Source organism: Xenopus laevis, chromosome 2L (assembly GCF_017654675.1).
Source record: "Xenopus laevis strain J_2021 chromosome 2L, Xenopus_laevis_v10.1, whole genome shotgun sequence".
NCBI lineage: Eukaryota > Metazoa > Chordata > Amphibia > Anura > Pipidae > Xenopus > Xenopus laevis.
In genome coordinates this window covers 9,357,114-9,381,476 of record NC_054373.1, presented here as the reverse complement: position 1 = coordinate 9,381,476, position 24,363 = coordinate 9,357,114, and the positions used below count along the sequence as shown (strand labels likewise).

At 40.7% G+C, this 24,363-nt stretch overlaps 1 protein-coding gene across 1 annotated transcript; it reads right to left on the bottom strand.

Annotated features, from left to right (window-relative positions):
• Positions 1-1,195: 1,195 nt before the first annotated feature.
• On the bottom strand, positions 1,196-21,912 carry ripk4.L (receptor interacting serine/threonine kinase 4 L homeolog). Its single transcript, NM_001086946.1, is given in 8 exon segments — positions 1,196-3,298; positions 3,499-3,757; positions 4,108-4,217; positions 4,617-4,775; positions 8,191-8,240; positions 8,857-9,005; positions 13,697-13,988; positions 21,653-21,912. Coding segments are annotated over 8 exon segments (2,163 nt in total). The 5' UTR covers positions 21,838-21,912; the 3' UTR covers positions 1,196-2,339.
• Positions 21,913-24,363: the final 2,451 nt, after the last annotated feature.

Below are 24,363 nucleotides of genomic sequence, written 5' to 3'. Positions count from 1 at the left end.
CTGGAGCAGCACTATTAACTGATGCATTTTGAAAAAAACATGTTTTCCCATGGCAGTATCCCTTTAACATACCAACTGCCTGTAGTCTTAGGTAAGCGATGTGTTGGGATAACTGGCCAAGGAAAAATCCTTCTCCATAAATCAGATGAAGTCGACCAGTTCAGAAGTAAAGCAGCCCAACCCTAGGACTGATTTAGCTACAAGAGCAGGACAAATAAGAAGGCTCGGCAATGGGGTGGGGAAAGCAAAACCACTGAATAGTTGTAGCTCACATCTGACCTTGTAATGGGATTTTGAGAGCACTTAGTGTAACTATTTAAACAAACAAATCAACCATACACATGGAGTTCAGTAGTAAAATAGTTTATTGATAAAAATCTTTTCATATGCCATGATGAAAACATAAGGACAATACACGTTAAAGACCACACGGGTGTACTAGAACATACACAAGCCAATAATATTTCATAAACATTCTGTCACAGAAAGATACATACACATATATGCAACATACATCTCAGCAATATACACAGTATATTAGTAGCGACTGTGTATCTTCTTTACATAGTCATATGTACAAAAAGAAACAAAAAGAAACCATGGACCCAAAACCCTTGGTTTATGGTTTAAGAAACCGACTTTTGCAATGGCAAACAGAACTCGTTCCTTGCTGATCTCTCGACAAATATGGTGAACGGAATTACAATCATTAAACTGGAACCATGAGGGCAGGAGGCTTCCAAAATCTCATTTAGAGTCAATTGGACTTCCAGCAGCTCTTGGACATGAGACGCCATTGTACAAACAACAAGGCTTCATCTTGCACAGACATCGGCCAACCAATGACTTTCCTACCGCTATGAACCAAGGGTTAATTGGGACTGGTCAACTTTCATGGTGCCCTACTGGGTCAACTCCATATTCTGCTCGAAATTCTTCCAAAATAACATTTTACCCCCCCAGTTAGACTTATGTTTTTGGGTCATGTTAAGACCTCGTCTACTATAAAATATTGTAGTCTAAGGCCATTTTCTAATCGATCTCACATGCCCAAATCCATAAATAGGGAGCTCTTACACTGCACAAGTGTTGAGCAAACTTAAAGGGGTGGTTCACTTTTCCAATAACTTTTAGTATGTTATAGAATGACTAATTCTAAGCAACTTTTCAATTGGCCTTCATTTTTTCTTTTTCATAGTTTTTGAATTATTTGCCTTCTTCTGACTCTTTCAGGCATAAAACACCCACTATTAAAACTTTTTTTTTTTTTTTCAAATTAGTATTTTTAGTGGATCCTCAGGGGTGGAGTTTACCAAATGCACAGCACTTTTCTAAGAAATCTCTCTACCTGAGCGGTTTATACCCTCTGTATTAGGTTTAGGGATAAAATGAATCCGGGATTCGGCTGAATCCTTGTGCCTGGCTAAACCAAATCTGAATTTGCATATGTAAATTAGGGGCGGGTAGGGAAATCATGCCACTGTCGCAAAAGAAGAATTTTTTTTGCATATGCAAATTAGGATTCGCTCGAATCTTTCACCAAGGATTAAGAGTTTTGGCCGAATCCCAAATAGTGGATTCGGTGCATCTCTAATTAGTTTCAACTGTTCTAAACCGGCCGCCACTTTGTTCTTCCAAAATACGAGAAGATCCACATCAGATAGTTGAAAGATTTGAGATATATACATATACATACATACACACATATATGTGTTTTTTAAAAAGTCATAGACTATTTACTATTCAACCACTTGGATACACCAAAATCTGGCTATCACCGTGGTGGGATTAAAGTTTATTCTTTATATACAATAAAACAGAGCTAAACTACACTGCCACAGTCAATTCTGCATTAGAGGTCGTTAAAGATTTGGTTTAGACTGGTTGTGTCACAATCACATAATGCCGATTCTGCAGGGTATGGATTGTGCCTACGGGAATGTTACTGTCAGCTCTAACTGTCAGCACAGCGAGGTCTAAGGCACTTTAACACATTTAGAGGGAAGATACAAACGTCATTCTCAAACAGTCTCGGAAAGTCATTCTCAAATGTTGAAATTAAAAAGGTGAAAAATCAAAAAATTTGAGTAAAAGAGTGACGTCTGATTACAAACAGTCCATGTCCTGCCTTAATGAGCAAAGAAAAACGGGCAAGAAAGAACAAACTTAGTTTCACCTTTTCCACTGGACAGAGGAACATTATAGAAGCCCGCCATGATATTGAAACGTCTTAAGGTGGACAAATCCGGACAAATGAGCCCCATTGATTATTTACATCTTGGTTTGAAAACAGAAGCGAAATGGTAACGTGACCTCAGGCCTAGTCCTTTCCACTCTATTCAAAGGGACTGGCCACTTTCTATCGATGAGAAAGAATGTTCTTCAAGTGTCAAGTCTTTAAGTTTAACATCCGACTGTTCATCCATCAGCAGTTTGACTGCAGAATAGTGGCCAAGGTTGCTCGCTAGATCTAGGGCAGTAAAGCCTTCGGTGGTTACCGCATTTATACTGGCACCGCGGCTGAGAAGAAACCTGGCCGTGCTGGTGTGCCCAGTTTCTGCAGCAACATGAAGAGGTGTTTTCATCAGGTTACTAGGAATATTCACATCACAGCGTAAGTCCACAAGAATCCGGGCAACTCTATAATGACCTCTTTGGGCAGCAAGATGCAACGTGGTTCTTCCATCGGACGTCTGCGCATTAATGTTGGCCCCTGGTTGCTTTGCCAGAAGCCTGACAATGTTTAAGTGGCCCTGCCATGCTGCATAATGCAGAGCAAGCCAGTTGTCCTGCCCTTTAAAAGTGAGGTCAGCTCCTCTTCTGAGAAAAACACGTACAATGTTCTCCTGCCCGTGCTGACAAGCCACATGCAAGGGGGTTCTGCCTTTAATGTCCACCTCATTAAGGGAAGCATTTTTTTCCAGAAGCATCCTGGTGATGCACTCATCTCCATTTTGTGCAGAAAAATGAAGAGCTGTAAAGAGGTCCTCATCTTTGGCGTTGACATGAATCTTCTTCCCAAGAAGCAGCTCCACAATGTTCTTCAGCTTTTTATCAGAAGCGATGTGCAGTGGGGTGGATCCTTTAAGGTTGGTCATGTTAGGGCTGGCGTTGTAGAGCAGAAGCAGTTTGGCGCACTCTTCTTGACCGCTCTCCACGGCCAAGTGAAGAAGACTGGATCGTCCCTCGAAAACCAAGTCAACATCCTGAGGCTGGAGTATCTTCAGCAGCTTGGCAGTGTCACCTCCAACAATGGCATCAACAAGCTTCTTCTTTTGGAGGTCACTTGCACTGATATCTGAACAAGAAAGATAGAAAATCTGTAACTGATGCCATAATCCACGGTATATTTTCTTGGCTTTAAATGGTGATATGTGTACAAGCCAAGGACTTAACTATAATTCTAAGAAATGCAAATGCGATGTGGCATAACCTATGCCCAATTATTATCTGTCAGAATCAGTTGTGGAATGTCATTACTAGCTCAGCAAGACTTACCAAGAACTGAGCAGTCCTTTTCAAAGGAAAGAGACAAAGATCCCCGCGATGAGAATGCAGAGTCCACAGAAGACACTCCAGAAAGCCTCTTGTCACTAGACGCCAGCTGAGGCTCAGAGACACTGTGGCTGAGACATCCTGGACCATCCATTGTCTGAGAGATGCCTGAATCCAACTGTGACAGCAACTCGGAGAGACTGTAGTCTTTATCGAAAGCAGGAGTTGGAGAACGTTTGCCTTCAGCCTGAGAAGTCATATTCTTTAAGAGAAATAAACAAAAGGAAGAGGATTAGAAAACTCGAGTTGCTTCAGCTCCTGTTCTACCACATGACTCCCAGAGTAGACCAGAACAATACAATGAAGGAGACAAGTCTATCAGTCTTGTAATTAGCTGCTCAGACACAAACCAATTGCATTTAGACTTTCACTTGTCCTTGGGGAAAGTCCAGGTGCCAAAGCCACTAACATGGCCTATATTTATTGGAGCTATGGTCAGTAACCCTTTGTCCAAAACCACAAAACAAATGTGGTGGTTGCATATCCCTTGCAATAGTCTTCTCTGGATTAGGAATCATCATGCAGACTCTTTAGTCACAACATCTGTCTCACCTGTGGCTCTGCTTCCTTGCCGACCTTCCCTTGAAGTTCTTGGCCGACCTGCGCAGAGCCGGTCTCATCTTCATGTTTCGTACATAAATGTTCCGTCTCGGAAGTAATTTCTACGAAGAGGGAAAATGTATATGATTTATTAATGCAGCAATAGCCACAAGCAGTATTTATGATATAGTCTAATAGCAGCATCAATGTTTTCACTCCACATGGCTCTTCATCAGAATTATACTATATCAAAGGAGGATGAACACAACTGTAGGGTTTTGAGTATGTTTGCCAGATGGGCAACTAGGGTTATAACCCTTTGTCCAAAAAGTGTAGGCTTGTATTTGTCCCAACAACAGCATAGTCAACTAAACAGTTGTCCATGGTATCAATTAACAATTCTATATGTTTTACCCAATGTGTTTCTTTCCCTGCTGAAAATATGACATCAAAATGCCCAACAGTGACCCCCAAACCCCCAACGACTGCACACACAACTGAAAACCAGAACCATCACCCACCTTGAAATGTTGGCCTCTTATCCGGTTTATCATGCCAACACTCCTTCATCAGCTGGATCATTCCTTGGCATTGCTGGGGTCGGACCCTGGGAACCTGGGATAAGTCTGGGCGTAGCCCACCCCCTACTTTCACCATGATATGGAGGATGTTTTTCTCATCTAGAACACATAGGATTACATTAAAAAAACTTCTGGATGCCCCTGAACATTCTCACAATAAACATAACACAAAACATCTCTCATTGGTTGGGTTTTTTTTTATTTATTCTTGGGCTGCAACAAGGACCAGGATAGCGCCTAAATTCAGTGCCAATTCAGTGCCAACTGAGAGGCAGTGTTATAGGTTTTACAATCTACAGTTATTGGGTTAATGGGATGCCCGGCCAGCTGTTCAAGGTTGGAGCACATCAAACCGGTTTCTCTGCCCCGAGGTTTATAACAAATCAGTGAGTTCAGGGGATGCATCCCTTTCATGTTGGAGGACGGAGCTCCAAAGCAAGCCACTGTCTTACGTGGAGGCCCAATAGTTGTCATTTCCGTTCTGCTGCAACATTACACAATTGTGCTCCCCAACCCCCTCGGTAGCCACGGCTCAGGTTAAATAAAGTCTATGCGTCACACCTTGCCTAATAAATAACTAACTGACACTCGAGGCGTCTCCATGCATCCCAGGGGACAGGCTTGTGAAGCAACAGATAATTCTGCACAAACATCAGAGGCCCTTTAAAGGGGAAGTGTGCCTTATAAATTTCCAAACTCTTCAGTTTGGGAGCAAAAAGGAACAGTGATGTGCTCCCAACATAAAATGCACATTTAACAATGAGGCACCATATGGATAAAGTGCTTATTTTCATTCTGCAGAACATCTGGACCCAAGATAAAGTCCATAGGGTGGGCTTAAGGTGGCCATAGGTTTTAAAATCATGATCTTTCCAGATATACATATAGAAACAATAGATTTCTAACTGTATCTGACGATTCAACACTAACAATGGCCGATGTTCAGGTGCCTTCAAAGGCACCCGATCATAATTTTCCACCCAGCCCGATTGATGAGCCAACAGATATCGAAGTCTTCTGCTGCTGATATCGGTTGGCTCATCTCCCACCAAATACGCACCAAACAATGGACAAAAATTTGTTTCGTACAATATTATCGGTACGTCTATGGCCACCTTCAGACAACAAGATGGCAGCAGACAGTAGATCTCCTGCATGTTAAGGTGGCCATAGACGCACCAATATTATCGTTCGAAACGACTTTTCGTCCGATATTCGGAGCGTGTATGTTGAACGTCCGATCGTTCCGCGATCTGTCGTACAACACATATCGATCGTTTAGTCGATCGGACAGGTTGGAAAATTTTGGTCGGTTTCCCGCAATTGTCCGACAGTATCTGAACATGTTTGGTAAACTGTTCGACAATCACCATGGTGATTGCTATGGCATGGTGGGGAAATTTTTTTCCGTTCGTACGTATACGAAAGTTCGTATATCATAATAACCTAGATAGACAGTACTGTAGAATGGTATCCCAGAAACAAAGGGATAGGAACCCTTTAAGGCAGATCTCTTGGTTTCTTGGCTCACTAACCCTAGCAACCTGCCTTTGGTTTTAATGATTGTGTGAAGCTGAAATAACAAGAGGTTATTAGACAGAATTTTAGCTTTCACTTTGGAGCCGGAAATGAAAGGCAAATAATTCAGAAAACCACGGAATGCCAAGCTTTGCCAGCTCCATAACCTTGCCATGTGTAAATGTCACAATGGGGACAAATAACAGCTCAGCAAACTCTCTGTTACTAGGCAACACAAACGCAAGAGATTTTTTTCCGCTTGGGGGTAAAGGGCCATAAGGAAATAAATGAGGGTGCGTTTTATGGTGCATTATCAGCTTTGTGTTGGCGGAACGGAATATCAGATTACACCCAAAGCCGGGACTGGCTGCACAAATCAGTTCATGCTGAAGGGTAGGGCCTCTACTACCCGGATTTTATCATTTGCATTTGTGGATGGGTGTTGCACAAAAGAACTGCCATGGGCAAAACAAAAAGCACCCGAGCAATGCTGTGACCTGATGTTAGACAAGCAATATAGCAGCTCCCAATTGTGTATCAAAGGAAATGAGCAGGGGAGGAATGGTATGTGTATTGTGAAAGCAACATGGAAGCTCCCACTCGTATGTATAAATACACACATACACAGGGGGAAATTTCTGCGCACACAATAACCTACATATTTCCGGTTGTAAAGGGATACAGAGGATAAAGCTTCTATATAAACAGCCTATATCTTATATTCTTTCACAATAAATAATGCTGGAGTTAGGTATAGGGCTAATTTAGTGAGGTCTTGGCTCTTTGCTCCTGGTCAGCACCAGAGAACCAAGGAGCAGACGTAAAGCAAACAAACATGGGGGCTAACAATTGCATTGCACACTTCTGCCTTAAAGGAGAAGTCAACCCTAAACTTAAAAAAACCTCAAACTTACATAGACCCTCCTCCCCCCAGTGTTACCCCGGGCAAATGCCCCTAACATTTTAATTACCATTAACATTTTAGTTCACAGGCGCCATCTGCTTCTCTTCCGAAATCTTTGGAATGAGACCGGCATGTTGGCGCATGCGCTGTTGGAGCAATATTCTGCTTCGCGACAACTGCGCATGCGCCGAAACTCGCGGAAATTGGCAAATCGCCGGTCTTATTACGACGACTTCCGAAGTGCCTGAAGATGGCGCCCGTGAACTCTGATACACTAAAAGATTCGCTCGTTTGGGCGACCTTGCCCCAATATGCCCACCAGAGGCATTTGGGCCAATCCTATTGTTTAGCCCTAGGGCCAAATTATGATGACCGTATCAACTAACCAATGAGGTCCTCCATCGCAGGGAAAAATCAAACCTGCCCGATGATATCTGTCTGATTTTTTTGGCCAGATATTGGTCAGGAAGGCTCGTCGGGCAGATAAGCTGCTGGTCTACTAGGTCTAAAGGACCCAAATCGGCAGATTAAATTTGCCCACCTTTAAGACCGTTCTAGAGCCGCTATCAGGAGCCTGCTTGCTGGGAGATCAGCCTCTGCAGAGGCTCTGTAATCTAGTATTGGATTATCATTTCCTTTAAAGGACCACTAACATCAAATTTTTTTTTTATTCGTAATATACAACGAAAAACAAAGACAAATGAAACTTTGAAATCGCTAAGTCTTTATTAAGAAATAACTTGCTGAAGCTCCGCTTGTGCTCCTCTTCACAAAAGGCGATCCACCGTGCGGCGCTAGATTTCTCCTGCCTGCCTTCCTTATAGGAGATAGCCAGGGAGGAGAAATCGAGTGCCGCATGATGGATCGTCGACGTGTCTCCTTTTCTGAAGAGGAGTGCAAGTGGAGTTTCGGTAAGTTATTTCTTAATAAAGACTTAGCGATTTCAAAGTTTCATTTGTTTTGGGTTTTTTTTGTTGTATACTAACGAATTTTAAAAAAAAAATTGAGATTACTGGTACTTTAAAACAATAAAGACCAGCAGATCAAAATACTGACCCATCCTCGCGTTTAAAGTGCAAAGAGTTGACTTACCTGCAAAGGGTTTGCGCTGAGTGAGGATCCCCCAAATCACAATAGCAAAGCTGAGGAGAAAGAGAAAACACAAAGTCGTATTAGATACTAATCAGCAATAGCAGCCCAATACAGTTCTACGCAATATGTTGGCACTATATAAATACGTTAATAATAATAATAATAATAATAGGTCCGTATCCCTAGAACAAAACACACGGCTAGAAAATGATTTATTTCATCACAGAGACTCCACTACATGAAGCACAATATAAATGTATAGAGGTCCCTTTTCGGGAGAACTAGTACAGGTATGGGATCCGTTATCCAGAAACCCGTTATGAATTATGGAAAGGCCGTCTCTCCCGTAGATTCCGTTATAATAAATGAATTTAAATGTATCAAAATGATTTCCTTTTTCTCTGTAATAATAAAACAGTCGCTTGTACTTGATCCCAACTAAGATATAATTAATCCTTATTGGAAGCAAAACCAGCCTATTGGGTTTATTTAATGTTTATATGATTTTCTAGTAGACCAAATTACGGAAAGATCCGTTATACGGAAACCTCCAGGTCCTGAGTATTCTGGCTAACAAGTCCCATACCTGTAATACGCGCCAATTTCACCTGTACCTATTAAGGAATACTATAAGTTTGGGGTGCCCAGAGGATCGTTCCCACTCACCTGTACACGTCGTGTTTTGTGTCGAAACATCGGTTCTTCTCCTTAAATCGCTCGGGCGGCAGGTAAGCGATGGTGCCACAGATGCCGTCCAGGCTGAGCTCATGGGAGTTAGACAAGCCGTTCCACTTGGCCAACCCAAAATCTGAGATCTACAGGCAGAAAAGAGGAGACTGATTAATGAGTTCAGATGAAGGAAAGAGAATCACTAGTGCTCCTCACCAAACCCCAATGCCAAGACAATAAACGAATGAGTCAACGAATGAGGAAAAACAGTAATGCAAACAAAGCGTTTTGATTGGGAGAAGATTCCCTAGCACTTCAGTTACCATGGCTAACTCTATTCTGCCAAAAGATGGCAGCCCTCTCTTGCTTTTTGGAAGTTAAAGGGGCTGTTCATATTTGAGTTAACTTTTTAGTATGATGTAGAGAGCGATATTCTGAGACACTTTGAAATTGGTTTTCATTTTTCATTATTTGTGGTTTTTGACTTATTTAGCTTTTTATTCAGCAGCTCTCCAGTTTGCATTCTCAGCCATCTGGTTGCTAGGTTCCAAATAACCCTAGCAACCATGCATGGATTTGAATAAGAAACTGAATATGAATAGGAGAGGCCTGAATAGAAATAAAAAGTAGCAATAACAATAAATTCGTAGCCTTACAGAGCATTCGTTTTTAGATGGGGGTCAGTGACCTCCCATTTAAAAGTTACAAATAGTCAGAAAAAGGCAGTAAATCATTAAAAAACTATAAAAAAAAATAATGACGACCAATTGAAAAGTTGCTTAGAAGTAGAAATTCTATAATATGCTAAAAGTTAACCTTTAAGGTGAACCACTCCTTTAAAGCACTAGTGAATATAAAGCGAAGCAACGTGCAGTTTTTCATGGAAAGAGCTTAGTTTTCTGATCTAGTTAATCCTCTTGTTCTGAAAGCTAAGGAAATAGAGGCGGTTAAATCTCCGGGGATCACCGTCTTGTCAGTTCCCAATGACCGCAGGGGAAAGTGCCGTGATTCACTTTAAGGGCAGAGACACACGCTCAGATTCAGGGAGATTAGTCGCCCAGACTCACTGGCGACTAATGTCCCCGAACTGCCTCCCGTTGTCTAGAATCGAAATCCAGTGGGATGGCACTCGGAACGCTCCATTTCCAAAGTTGCCCGAAGTTTCCTCATAAGGCAACTTTGAAAAACAAAGTGCACCGATTGCCATGCCGCCGGCGATTTACATTCTAGCCGACAGGAGGCAGTTCGGGAGATTAGTCGCCCTGAAGAAGAGATTAGTCGCTGGGCAATTAATTATCCCGAATCGGAGCCTGTGTCTCTGAAAGCTAAAAAGCAAATAATACCCACCGGGAAACCACAGATTTCTTCAGCATTATTCTTCCTTTGTATCCCACAAATATGTAAACAATGTTACACTTGCTTTGCTCCCCTTGCTTCTAAGGGTTCGGGCTCACAGGCAAATTCGTGGAGATTAATCGCCCGGCAACAAATCACCTCTTCTTCGGGGCGACTAATCTCCCCGAACTGTCTTCCGGCCGGCTACACACTTGTAGCTCTTCGTTCTCCGAAGTCGCCTTACGAGGAAACTATGGGCGACTTCGGAAAATGAATCGTTCCGAGTGCCACCCCTTCGGCAATTTACATTCCAGCACACGGGAGGCAGTTAGGAAAAATTAGTTGCCCCGAAGATGAGGAAATTTGTCATCGGGCGACTAATCTCCCCGAATCTGACCGTGAACACAAGGGGCATATTTATCAAGGGTCGATTTTCGAATTGAGAAAAACGGCGAAATTCGAATACAAAAAAACCGAAATTAAGTCAAAGTTTTTTTTTTTGCGTCAAATAGGTCCATATTCGGCCGAATTCGAATCGAATTTATAGCGCATTCGATCAAATTCGATTTAAAGTTTTTATTGATTTTACAAAGTCCACCAATTGACTCCAAATGGGTTCTAGGAGGTCCCCCATAGGCTGAAACAGCAATTTGGCAGGTTTTAGATGGCGAATGGTCGAAGTCGATTTTTTAAAGAGACAGTACATGATAAATTTCGAAAGTCTAATTTTTGCATTTTTTTTTTCAAATTCAAAACGAATTTGGACTATTCCCGCCTAGTCGAAGTACACAAAAAAAATAGCTCGCAATTCGAATTTTTTTCATTTGAAAATTCACCTCTAACTTTGATAAATCGGCCCCATAGTGTATGTCGGTGACTCAGCTTGCAGTTACAGACTTTATTGTCTATGGCTGTCTGGCCAAAGCCTTCCTTACAATCAAACACAACACCCCCTGCAGGATTATACTCCTTTATAAACTATGGAACAGCCTCCCTTATGGAGGCCCAAGGCAGGGAACGATGGGATGGTATCAAGGCCGATCAAGAGGACACTTGGGAGTGAATGCTTCGTTATATCCCAGAATAACCCTGAACCCACAGAAAGGGGATTGATAAATTGTTTAATCTGAAACTTCGTAAAGAACAAAGGGGGTCGTAACTCTGAAACCCCCGACTTATAATAACCCAACAGGGACCTTTGACTAATGACCACTGGGTAAGGTACGACTACGATGTTATTATAGGATGATGGTAACGGGGCACTAAAAGCACAGCAGTAGCACCAACAACTCTACGTTTGCTCGTAAGGTATAGAGAAAGATACAATTAAAGGAGAACTAAAGCCTAACTAAAAAAGTAGGTAGAAATGTTGTACATGATGTATTGTGCTTCTGTACCAGCCCAAGGCAACCACAGCCCTTTAGCAGTAAAGATCTGTGTCTCCAAAGATGCCCCAGTAGTTCCCCATCTTCTTTTCTGCTGATTCACTGCACATGCTCTGTGCTGCTGTCACTTACTGAGCTTAGGGACCCACTCACAATATACAGTACACATAGAATAGAAATGTCACAATATAAGGCTGATTAGTAATTAATACACATAATTACTACATGGCAGCACAGAAACCAGTACAATTAGCATCAGAATTTAATAATCAGCAAACCTGTAGCATCAGCTTATATTACAGCCAGGGAAGCTCATTTTCTGCTGGATAATTAGTGACGAGCCCTAAGCTTAGCTTCTCAACAGCCAATCAGAGCCCACTGAGCATGTGAGTGTCACAGACACTTTCCAAGATGGTGACCCCCTGTGACAAGTCTGAAGTCCTGGATCATTGCTGCTATTGACAAGCTGACACTTTAGCCTCGTGCAATAAGTTCACTATATAAAATATGGCATTTTTAGTCACATTAATTTTTAGGGTTTAGTTCTCCTTTAAACGACTGTATCACCAATTGCCCAAATGGAAGTCTCAGTCTCATTAATAAGTCCTACAGCGAGGAACCTTCCCTCAACTCAAACTGAATTTCTGAAAGGCAGCCAGCAGGCGGGTGCAGACATGCATGGCCCGGCCCAACATACAGGCAGGCCCGGTTAAACAAACACGCAGCATACAGGCAATTTAATAAGAAGAACAAAGTGCACAGGAAGAGGGAGAATCAGCTCTTTATTTCTCAGAAAGGACAAGGGCCACGGACATTATAAACCCATAAAGGCACCGATAGCTATTGAGCCTGGGGCAGCAGCCGAAATTAACAACCCTGTTCCAAGCAAGAATAAAAAGGGATTAATCCCCTTTTATAATATTTATATATATATTTATATTACAAGGTGAATGTGAACATAAACACAATTAAGTGATCCGAGTCACTTTCACATGGTAGATTCCCTGATTTCGAGTGTTATGAGACGGCACTACATTCTCCCAGCCATAACAAGTAACATTATACTTCAAATTAGCCAATAAATGCCACCGGCCCTTTAAATTGGGAATATAAAGAAGGCTTTGTTATTAAAGCGCCACCTAATTGCTTATTGCTAATTGCCTATCCACAAAGGTACCTGGTGTATATTTAGGGTCTCCCTAATTGCAAGGCCAGTCTGCATTCCGCTCATTCCAGATTAGTCATCAATGTACCCGCTGTCCCCAACACTCTCCGAAAGTAGCAAGCCCAAGTACCTGGGACAGAACGTTACATTTCTGCCCCTTATATTAAAGGAGTTGTTCACCTTTAAAATAACTGTTAGTATGATGTAGAAAGTGATATTCTGAGACAATTTGCAATTGGTTTTCATTTTTTATTATTTGTGGTTTCGGAGTTATTTTAGCTTTTTATTCAGCAGTTCTCCTGTTTCTGCAATCTGGTTGCTAGGGTCACAATTCCCCTAGCAACCATACATTGATTTGACTAAGAGACTGGAATATGAATAGGATAGGCCTGAATAGAAAGATGAGTAATATAAAGTAGCAAAAGCATTATATTTTTTACATCACAGAGCAGTTGTTTTTTAGATAGGGTCAGTGACCACCATAAAAAGCTGGAAAGAGTCAGAAGACGGCAAATAATTCAACAACTAGAAAAAAATGAACGAAAAGTTGCTTAGAATTAGCCATTCTAAAACACACTAAAATTTAATTTTAATTAGTCAGCAGTTCTCCAGTTTGGAATTTCAGCCATCTGGTTGCTATGGTCCAAATTCCCCTAGCAACTGTGCACTAATTTGAATAAGAGACTGGAATGTGAATAGGAGAGAGTCTGAATAGAAAGATGAGTAATAAAAGTAACAATAACGGTTTTGTTTTTTAGTTTGGGGTCACTGACTCCCACTTGAAAAATGGAAAGAGTCAGCAGACTATAGAAAAATAAATAAATAAATAACGAAGGCCAATTGAAAAGTTGCTTAAAATTGGCCATTGTATAGCATACTAACATTTAACTTAAAGGTGAACAACTGCTCTAAAGTTGCTTTGAGTAGCGAGTACAATACAACTGTCACTTACCTTGACATGGTAGTGGCCATCCAGTAAGATATTGGCCGGCTTGAGGTCAAGGTGTAAGAGGGGCGGGTTCATGCAGTGCAAAAAGTTCATGCCCACGGCAGTCTCATGTATTATTCTGAAGCGCAAGTCCCAAGGCAGACACTCCGACGCCAAGAGCTTCTCCAAGGAGCCCGTCTCCATGTACTCCATCACCAAACCCACCGGATCACTGCAGATCCCGTACACCGGCAGAATGCACCGGAACTTCGCCATCTCCATCTTCTTGGCCTCTTCCACCAGTTCCACCCGCTCTCTGCGGCAACAACAAACAGGTTGTTAAACACGGGTTATATTCGCGGCAACAGGACAACGGGTCGAAATCACAGAGAAATGTTTTGTAAGGGAAGAGACACGCTGCTATTTTGGGGGATTAGTCGACAAATCGCTTTTTCTTCGGGCGACTAATCTCCCCGAACTGCCTCCCGCCGGCTAGAATGTAAATCGATGGCGAGAATAATAACGTATCACTATGGCTCGGCCCAAAGTTTCCTCGTGGGGCAACTTTGGGCGACTTCGGAAAATGAAGTTATCCGCCATTGATTTACATTCTAGCCGGTGGGAGGCAGTTCGGGGAGATTAGTCGCCCGAAGAAGAGGAGATTTGTCGCCTGCCCTTAACTGACCAATGAACGCAGCCTAAATATCTATGTTACAGTTTACTTTAAACAGGAGGATCACCTTCAGATTAACTTTTAGTATGTTATAGAACGGCTAAAACATTTCATTTAGCCTTCATTTTATTTTTTTAATTATTTGCCTTCTTCTTCGGACTCTTTCCAGCTTTCAAATGGGGGGTCACTGACCCCATCTAAAAAACAAACGCTCTGTAAGGCTACACATTTATTGTTATTGCTACTTTTTATTACTCAACTTTCTATTCATATTCCAGTCTCTTTTTCATATCAATGAATGGTTGCTAGGGTAATGTGGACCCTAGTAACCAGATAGCTGAAATTGCAGACTGGAGAACTGCTGAATCAAAAGCTAAATAACTCAACAATTACAAAAATTAAAACCAATTGCAAATTATCTAAGAAAATCACTCTCTACATCATACTAACAGTTAATTTAAAGGTGAACAACCCCTTCATCTGAGGAAAGAGCAAATTGTCAGAGTCTGTTGCAGAATAAAGTCCACGTTGCTGGTCACGATAGGAGTGTGAGCTCTATGGGAAAGGCAGGGCAATACATTATACACAGGCGACTAGGTAACAAGAATTACACATCTCTGCTTTTCTGCGCAACCACATGAATATATAACAAGCCCAGGCAAATACTGTGCACAGGTTAACCATGCAGGTGCCAAATGTTCTCTAACAGACCATAAAAAAGTAGGTTGGCCAATCAGCTTTAGGCAGCATACGACGGTATTAATTCAAAGTACAGTTAGGGGATCCATTATCCACAAAGCTCCGAATTACAGGAAGGCCGTCTCCCACAGACTCCATTTTAATCAAAGAATCCAAATGTTTCAAAATGATTTCCTTTTTTCTGTGTAATAATAAAACAGTCGCTTGTACTTGATCCCAACTAAGATATAATTAATCCTTATTGGAAGCAAAACCAGCCTATTGGGTTTATTTAATGTTTACATGATTTTCTAGTAGACTTAAGGTGTGAAGATCCAAATTACGGAAAGATCCGTTATCCGGAAAACCCCAAGTCCCCAGCTTTCTGGATAAAAGGTCCCAAGCTTTCTGGATAACAGGTTCCATACATATAATATTATAAAACAGGAGGAAGTATTAGGGCCCCATTTGCAATTGCTTTTAGGATACAGTCACATGTACAAACCTTCCACAGCTTCACATTCCTCCTGCTGCTCTTGTACAGCCACTTCCATAATAACTGCCAATATACTCCAACTGTGCAGCCCCTCAAATACCCCCAAGAAACCCATTTACACACCAGTCATTTCCATTAACACGACAACAGACTAAAATCCCTTTTGGGCAAAATGGGTATATTAAGGATAAGGATAAGGATATTAGAAGTCACTGAGGGGTTGTTCTGTGACCATATAAAGACACAAGGCTGCAGGCTGAGTTATACAGGGAACTCTGAGTATCACTCATGTATTATAAGGGATAATGTACCCCCTACTGTAAATGATAAGGATATTAGAAGTCACTGAGGGGTTGTTCTGTGACCATATAAAGGCACAAGGCTGCAGGCTGAGTTATACAGGGAACTCTGAGTATCACTCATGTATTATAAGGGATAATGTACCCCCTACTGTAAATGATAAGGATATTAGAAGTCACTGAGGGGTTCATAGTTGTCCTGCTCAGTTCTTTCCAGTACCCTTATAACATACAGAAGGAGATACATTATTATAACATTTTCATTAATCATATGATAAGTGACATCACTAAGCACTGTACATAGTTACATAGTTAAATTGGGTTGAAAACAGACAAAGTCCATCAAGTTTAACCCCTCCAAATGAAAACCCAGCATCCATACACACACCCCTCCTTACTTTCACATAAATTCTATATACCCATATCTATACTAACTATAGAGTTTAGTATCACAATAGCCTTTGATATTATGTCTGTCCAAGAAATCATCCAAGTCCCTCTTATAGTCATTAACTGAATCAGCATCACAACATCACCCGGCAGTGCATTCCCCAACCTCACTGTCCTGACTGTGAAGAACCCCCTACGTTGCTTCAAATGAAACTTCTTTTCCTCTAGTCTGAAGGGGTGGCCTCTGGTACGGTGATCCTCTTTATGGGTAAAAAGGTCCCCTGCTATTTGTCTATAATGTCCTCTAATGTACTTGTAAAGTGTAATCATGTCCCCTCGCAAGCGCCTTTTTTCCAGAGAAAACAACCCCAACCTTGACAGTCTCCCCTCATAATTTAACTCTTCCCTCCCTCTAACCAGTTTAGTTGCACTTAGTCTCTGCACTCTCTCCAGCTCATTTATATCCCTCTTAAGGACTGGAGTCCAAAACTGCCCCCATACTCCAGATGAGGCCTCACCAGGGACCTATAAAGAGACATAATTATGTTTTCATCCCTTGAGTTAATGCCCTTTTTTATACAAGACAGAACTTTATTTGCTTTAGTAGCCACACAATGACTCTGCCCAGAATTAGACAACGTGTTATCTACAAAGACCCCTAGATCCTTCTCATTTAAAGGGGACCCAATCACCCAAAAAAATTATTCAAAATCCTATTTTATCACATTAGTCAAGCAAAAAGAACTTTAATTATACTGTATAAATTATTTGAACCTTGTTTCCATCAGTCTGGGAATTCAAAATGATAACAAGCAGGCAGGAGCCATTTTGTGGACACTGTTATTAAGACAAGTCTTGTATCATCTCAGAATCTTGTTTGTGCACCAGAATGGGGGACCCGATGTCCATTTCTATGCACTGGCTACACAATTAAATGTTAAAGAGAGAGGGGGAATGTGGGGAGAGCAGTGACATCTAGGAAGTGCTGAATGAAAAATTGAAAGTAACTGCCTGCAGACAAGATTTGATTGACAGCTGAGATTTTTAAATGAGCTTACAACAGCCATGAATGCTTTAATAAAAAATAGAAATTGGATTTCATATTTAATTTGAAAAGGACTTTTATTATACAGATTTTTGTGTCTGGGTGACAGGTCCACTTTAAGGAAACTCCCAACACACTGCCATTTAGTGTATAACTTGCATTTATATTATTTTTGCCAAAGTGCATAACCTTCATTTATCAACATTGAACCTCATTTTCCAGTTTGCTGCCCAGTTTTCCAGTTTAGACAAATCACTGTGCAAAGTGGCAGCATCCTGCATGGAACCTATAGTTCTGCACAATTTAGTATCATCTGCAAAAATAGAAACAGTACTTTCAATGCCCACCTCCAGGTCATTAATAAACAAGTTGAAAAGCAAGGGACCTAGTACAGAGCCCTGCGGTACTCCACTAACAACACTGGTCCAATTAGAAAATGTTCCATTTACCACCACTCTTTGTAGTCTATCTTTTAGCCAGTTCTCTATCCAGGTACAAATACTATGTTCCAGGCCAACATTCCTTAATTTAACCAGTAACCTTTTGTGTGGCACTGTATCAAATGCTTTAGCAAAGTCTAAGTAAATCACATCCACTGCCATCCCAGAGTCAAGGTTTGGCAATCACAGAGCTAAGCTCGCTAATTACCCTGGGATGAATACCATCTGGCCCCGGACCTTTGTTAATCTTAACATGTTCTAGTCTCTTTTGAATTTGTGATCATGTGTGAACCATGCATCATTAGTTGTATTACTAGAATTGGGACTGTTAAGAAGGAAACGTTCACTTACTGGTTCCTTATTTGTGTAGACAGATAAAAAATATGAGTTCAGAATCTGCGCTTTTATTTTGTTTTCATCAACCAGCTGACTCCCCTCTGATAGTAAACGTCCCACCCCTTCATGCTTCATTTTTTTACTATTAACATGTTTAAAAAATAATTTTGGATTTTTTTTTAATAAATGCAAAGTGCATAGTATTTAGGAGCAGCTTTTCCTAAAGAGTCCACTACATCAGTTTAGGGAATTTTACAAAAATTAAATCTATACTATCTGTAGAAATAAGTCAAATCTTCAGAAACATTTAATATATATATATATATATATATATATATATATATATATATATATATATATATATATATATATATATATATATATATATATATATATATATATATATATATATATACACTGTACTGTACTACAGCAATACGTAGTATTATTCAATATGTCAAAGTGGCCCCAAATCTCAGTCTGAGAGGCAGGTGGGGATTCCGATGGCATGTCTGGGCTCCAGTATTGAACAAACAATGTCATCAATCAGACACACCTCGTAGATATCACGTGTTTAAAATATTTAAAACAACAGGTCTGCACAGGAATCTCAAAAACCCACCCCCTCCGGCAGCCAAGCACATGTAGCCACCTCCATTCACAGTGGTACATTATATATATTTATATATATATATATATAAATCAAATTGTGTGTGGTGTCCGCACTCCTTAGCTTGTGATCACGAGGTGCACGATCAATGTATCATATATAGAGGTTGGAAGGATCAGCACACTCCATTTTGCGATGAAAAAAGTGTTTCTTTATTAAACACACATAAGTTATGTGTGTTTAATAAAGAAACACTTTTTTCATCGCAAAATGGAGTGTGCTGATCCTTCCAACCTCTATATATATATATATATATATATATATATATATATATATATATATATATATATATATATATATATATATATATATATATATATATATATATATATATATATATATCAGGCTGGGCCCCCTTAGCTCATAACAAGGTTACAGATATATAGAAACATTGGGGTGTCACCCTGCTATAGTTCCAGGGGTACCCAGGGCACAAATAAGGACTCACCCCAAATCTCCCCCTAACTGGCCCTCAGGCTGGGCCCCCTTAGCTCATAACAAGGTTACAGATATATAGAAACATTGGGGTAACAGTCACCCTGCTATAGTTCCAGGGGTACCCAGGGCACAAATAAACACTCACCCCAAATCTCCCCCTAACTGACCTTCAGACTGGGCCCCTTATCTGATAACAAGGTTACAGATATATAGAAACATTGGGGTAACAATCACTCTGCTATAGTTCCAGGGGTAACAATCACAGGGATCTATACATTTATAGGAGCAGATTATTACCACTTCCTCCTGTGATCAATTCCCTGCATGTACTACACACTTAATAAAGCCGTCATGGAAGACTTATAACACAAATATCCCCCGGGGCGGCTTTATTGCTCATCTCAGACAACCTCCAGCTAATACTGAGCAAGTCGCAACCATAAACTGCCGGGGGATGCTGGGAGCTGTAGTTCAGAACAGCAAATTATAGATTCCATGAATTAAATTACAACTAATAACCCTGAATAAGTGATAGGCTATGTATTATTATTATTATTACTGCGAGGGCCCTGCTCATGTTTGAACCCAACTAAACACCGTCGCTGTGCGGCTCTAGATAACTGAAAGCAAACGACAAGAGTCGCAACAGACGGTGCACGGCGAGGCTGTAAATTCATCAGGGAATGTGTCAGACGTCAGAAAGGAGCTGGCAGGGCTCGTTCTCTGAGTAAACAAACAAGTTGAGGCAAAGGTGTAGTTCAACTACACACCCTGTGACCTCTAAGCCAAACAGCAACACTCCAGCAGCGGATTGTACATTCCCACACACACACCTTGCGGCAGGTAGAGCAGTGCGATTGTATACATGATGTAACACGCATGTGCCCAGCCTGCAGCAACAACAACAACACGCAAGACAATTACACAAACAAGCACTGACAGGAATGGTTCCTATAGGCATGGGATCTCTTATCTGGAATGGATAGTGTTTTCCAGATGCCCCTGTACTGGAGGCCACAATTAATAGTGAAATACACGCACGTCCCTACAGGCCCCACCGCACTGAGCACAAACATTGATCAATTTCCAGTCTATTACAGGGGCAGCTAATGTATCACTGGACTTGCACATGTACTAAAGGTCTGACAGCAGTTTAATGGGACAACAACAAACGGTTCTGAGCAATGTGTTAAAGGGGTTGTTTGCCTTTAAATTAATTTTTAGTAGGATGTAGAGAGGGATATTCCGAGACATTTTGTAATTGGTTTTCATATATTATTATTTGTGGCTTTTGAGTTATTTAGCTTTTTATTCAGCAGTTCCCCAGTTTGTAATTTCAGCAGTCTGGTTGCTAGGGTCACGTTATCCTAGCAACCATAAACTGATTTAAATGAGAGGCTGGAATATGAATAGGAGGGGGAGCGAATAGAAAGATGAGCAATAAAAAGTAGCAATAACAATAAATATGTAGCCTTACAGAGCATCTGTTGTTTAAATGGGGTCAGTGACCCCTATTTGAAAGCTGGAGAGTATCAGAAGAAGACGGCAGTTCATTAAAAAACCATAACAAATAAATAATGAAGACCAATTGAAAAAAGTTTCTCAGAATTGGCCATTCTATAACATACTAAAAGTTAACTTGAAGGTGAACCACCCCTTTAAATTAAAAACATAAAAACCAGGGAAGTTACATTTGTCAGTAAATGCACAGTTTAAAGGGCAAATGGACAAGCAAATGTTTAAAATATAATTAATAGGGGTCTAGATGGGGCAACTGCACAGACTGTAAATTAAAGGTCTGGATGCAAAATAAAGTTAAAGGTCTGGGTGCAAAGTAAAGTTAAAGGTCTGGGTGCAAAGTAAAGTTAAAGGTCTGGGTGCAAAGTAAAGTTAAAGGTCTGGGTGCAAAGTAAAGTTTAAAGGTCTGGGTGCAAAGTAAAGTTTAAAGGTCTGGGTGCAAAGTAAAGTTTAAAGGTCTGGGTGCAAAGTAAAGTTAAAGGTCTGGGTGCAAAGTAAAGTTAAAGGTCTGGGTGCAAAGTAAAGTTTAAAGGTCTGGGTGCAAAGTAAAGTTAAAGGTCTGGGTGCAAAGTAAAGTTAAAGGTCTGGGTGCAAAGTAAAGTTTAAAGGTCTGGGTGTAAAGTCAAATTAAAGGTCTGGATGCAAAGTCAAATTAAAGTTTAAAGGTCTGGGTGCAAAGTCAAATTAAAAGTCTGGGATCAAACATCAGGTTAAAGGTCTGGGCGCAAAGTGAAAGGAAAGAGGCGCAGAGAGGTGAGTGTGTGAGGGATCAGTAGAGTGAGTGAGTGGAGTGAGTGGAGTGAGTGGAGTGATTTGAGTGAGTGGAGTGAGTAGAGTGAGTGTAGAGCAGTCAATAGAGTGAGTAGAGAGAGAGTAGAGAGGAAGGTGCCAGACAGTATTAGGAATCACATCACAAGTCTGAGTGCGGGAGGGAAGAGAAATAAAGAGAAATTGCCGGCTGAGCCCCAGTTCCCTCAGATCCGGGGGAGACACTTACTTGTCATCCACATGGAGACTGGGGGGACACTTGATGGCGAGCCAAGTCTTCCAGTTCATGTGTTTCACTTTATACACCTGCCCGAAGCCCCCGGAGCCGACTTTCTCCCACCCGCAGAACTCCCGGGAGTCAAAGGTCCTGAGCAGCCCCATATCCCACGGGGACGCGCCCTCCTTATCCACCATAATGTCACCGCCGCGCCCCCGAGTCCGTGCGACTAAGTCCGTGCGACTAGGTCCGGCGTCTGTCTCCTCTTCTTCTGACAACTCGCTCTGCTGCCTCCCAGGTGATTAAGGTGAGCGCTGCCTGCGGTGACATCACTTCCTGCCTGTGTCTGGCTCACCTTGTAGCGCTCGCCTATGGGACTGGGCACGGGAGGAACGCGCTGACACCTAGTGGTGATTATAGGAACTGCATCACGGGCAGTGATAACTATATTCATATAGAAACATAGGGGCCCAGGGCTGTAACTAGAAGTCATGGGCTAAATTAATTTAAATGGATGCCTCACCTTTAACTTCACTCTGAGTATGTTTTAGAATGACCAAATCTAAAGAACTTTTCAATTGGTCTTCATTTTTAATAGTTTTTTTAAAGGGCAAGTCAACCCCAAAAATAAAAATCTGCCCAATAAAAGAAAACATAATTCATTACAATTAATTTATGTTTTTAAAGTATATGAGTATATGTATTGCTATTGAAAGCAGTGTCTGTCTCTTCCTGATGTCAGAGACAAGACTACTGGGGAACCAAGACTTTTGCAACATTGTTTAAAAAGAAACAATGCTGTTTTGAATAGCAAACATTTTTATAAACAACTTTAAAAGCACTGAAACATTTTAATTCATTTTTATTGGAAAGTTGCTTAGAATTATGGTTTTTTTTTAAATTAGACCCTTTAATTATGTGCCTTCTTCTTCTTCTGACTCTTTCCAGCTTTCAAACTGGAGTCACTGACCCCATCTAAAAAAACATGCTCACTAAGGCTACACATTTATTGTTATTGCTACTTTTTATTACTCATCTTTCTGTTCAGGCCTCTCCTATTCATATTCCAGTCTCTTATTTAAACCAGTGCATGGTTGCTAGGGGAATTTGGACCCTAGCAACCAGATGGCTGAAATTGTAAACTGGAGAGCTGCTAACTAATTCAAATTAACTTTTAGTATGTTATAGAATGGCTAATTCTAAGCAACTTTTAATGTGGCCTTGATTTTTTTCTAGTTTTTGAATTATTTGATTTTTTCTGACTCTTTCCAGCTTTCAAACTGGAGTCACTGACCCCATTCAAAAAAAAAAACCAAATGCTCGGTAAGGCTAAAAATATAAGTGTGTATATATATATATAATACACAAAAGCCATGAATATCCTGTAAATTATATCCTTATAAACGGTGAGTAGTGATGTCATCAGTTATAAACGGTGAGTAGTGATGTCATTTCTGTCACATGACTTACTAAAATTTGTGTATTATAATAAATAAAGTACCCCCAGTTGTAAAATATGAGGATATTAGAAGTTACCTCGGAGTTCCATGACCTGTATAAAAACACTCGGCCTTCGGCCTCGTGTTTTTATATGGTCATGAAACTCCTCGGTAACTTATAATATCCTTATATTTTACAAGAGGGGGTACTTTATTCACTATATATATATATATATATATATATATATATATATATATATATATATATATATATATATATATATATATATATATATATATATAGGGATTGCTACTTTTTATTACTTATCTTTATATTCAGGCCTCTCCTATTCCAGACTCTCATTTAGATCAGTGCATGGTTGCTAGGAGAATTTGGACCCAAGCAACCAGATTTCTGAAATTGTAAACTGGAGACCTGCACAATAAAAAAAACTAACTCAAAAACCCATAAAAAATGAAAACCAACTGCAAATTGTCTTGGAATTTCACTCTCTACACCAGTGATCCCCAACCCGTAGCTCACAAGCAACATGTTACTCTCCAACCCCTTGGATGTTGCTCCCAGTGGCCTCAAAGCAGGTGATTATTTTCGGATTCCTGGTTTGGAGGCAAGTTTTGGATTAAAAAAACAGATGTACTGCCAAACAAAGATTCCTGAAGTCTGCTAGTAGGGATGGGCGAATTGTTTTGCCTTTTTTCAACGCGGTAATGACGCCCACAGACGTTTATGGCGTTGCGCATCAAAAAAAATGATGCGCATCAAAAAAAAATTGGCGCATATCAAAAATATTTTGACGTCCATAGACTTTAATGGGAGTGAGCAACATTTTGACGGCGGCAAATTTTTGGCGAAACGAAACGGGTCAAATTTGCCAATCCCCAGTCCAGTCCTGCCAGTCCACATAGGGGGCTACCAAATAGCCAATCACAGCCCTTATTTGGCACCTCAGGGACTTTTTTTCATGCTTGTGTTGCTCCCCAACTCTTTTTGCATTGGAATGTGACTCATGGGTAAAAAAAAGTTGGGGACCCCCTGGTCTAGATCGTACGAAAATTTAACTCCTAAATTTTGTAAATAAGAAATATTACATAAACGTATACTCTTTGGTTTGGTCACAACAACCAGATGTGCTAAATATCATAGGCGTTATATAGGTATATGTGTATATCTATCTATCTATCTATCTATCTATCTATCTATCTATCTATCTATCTATCTATCTATATATATCTATATTATCTATATCCCTCCCATGGGCAAAT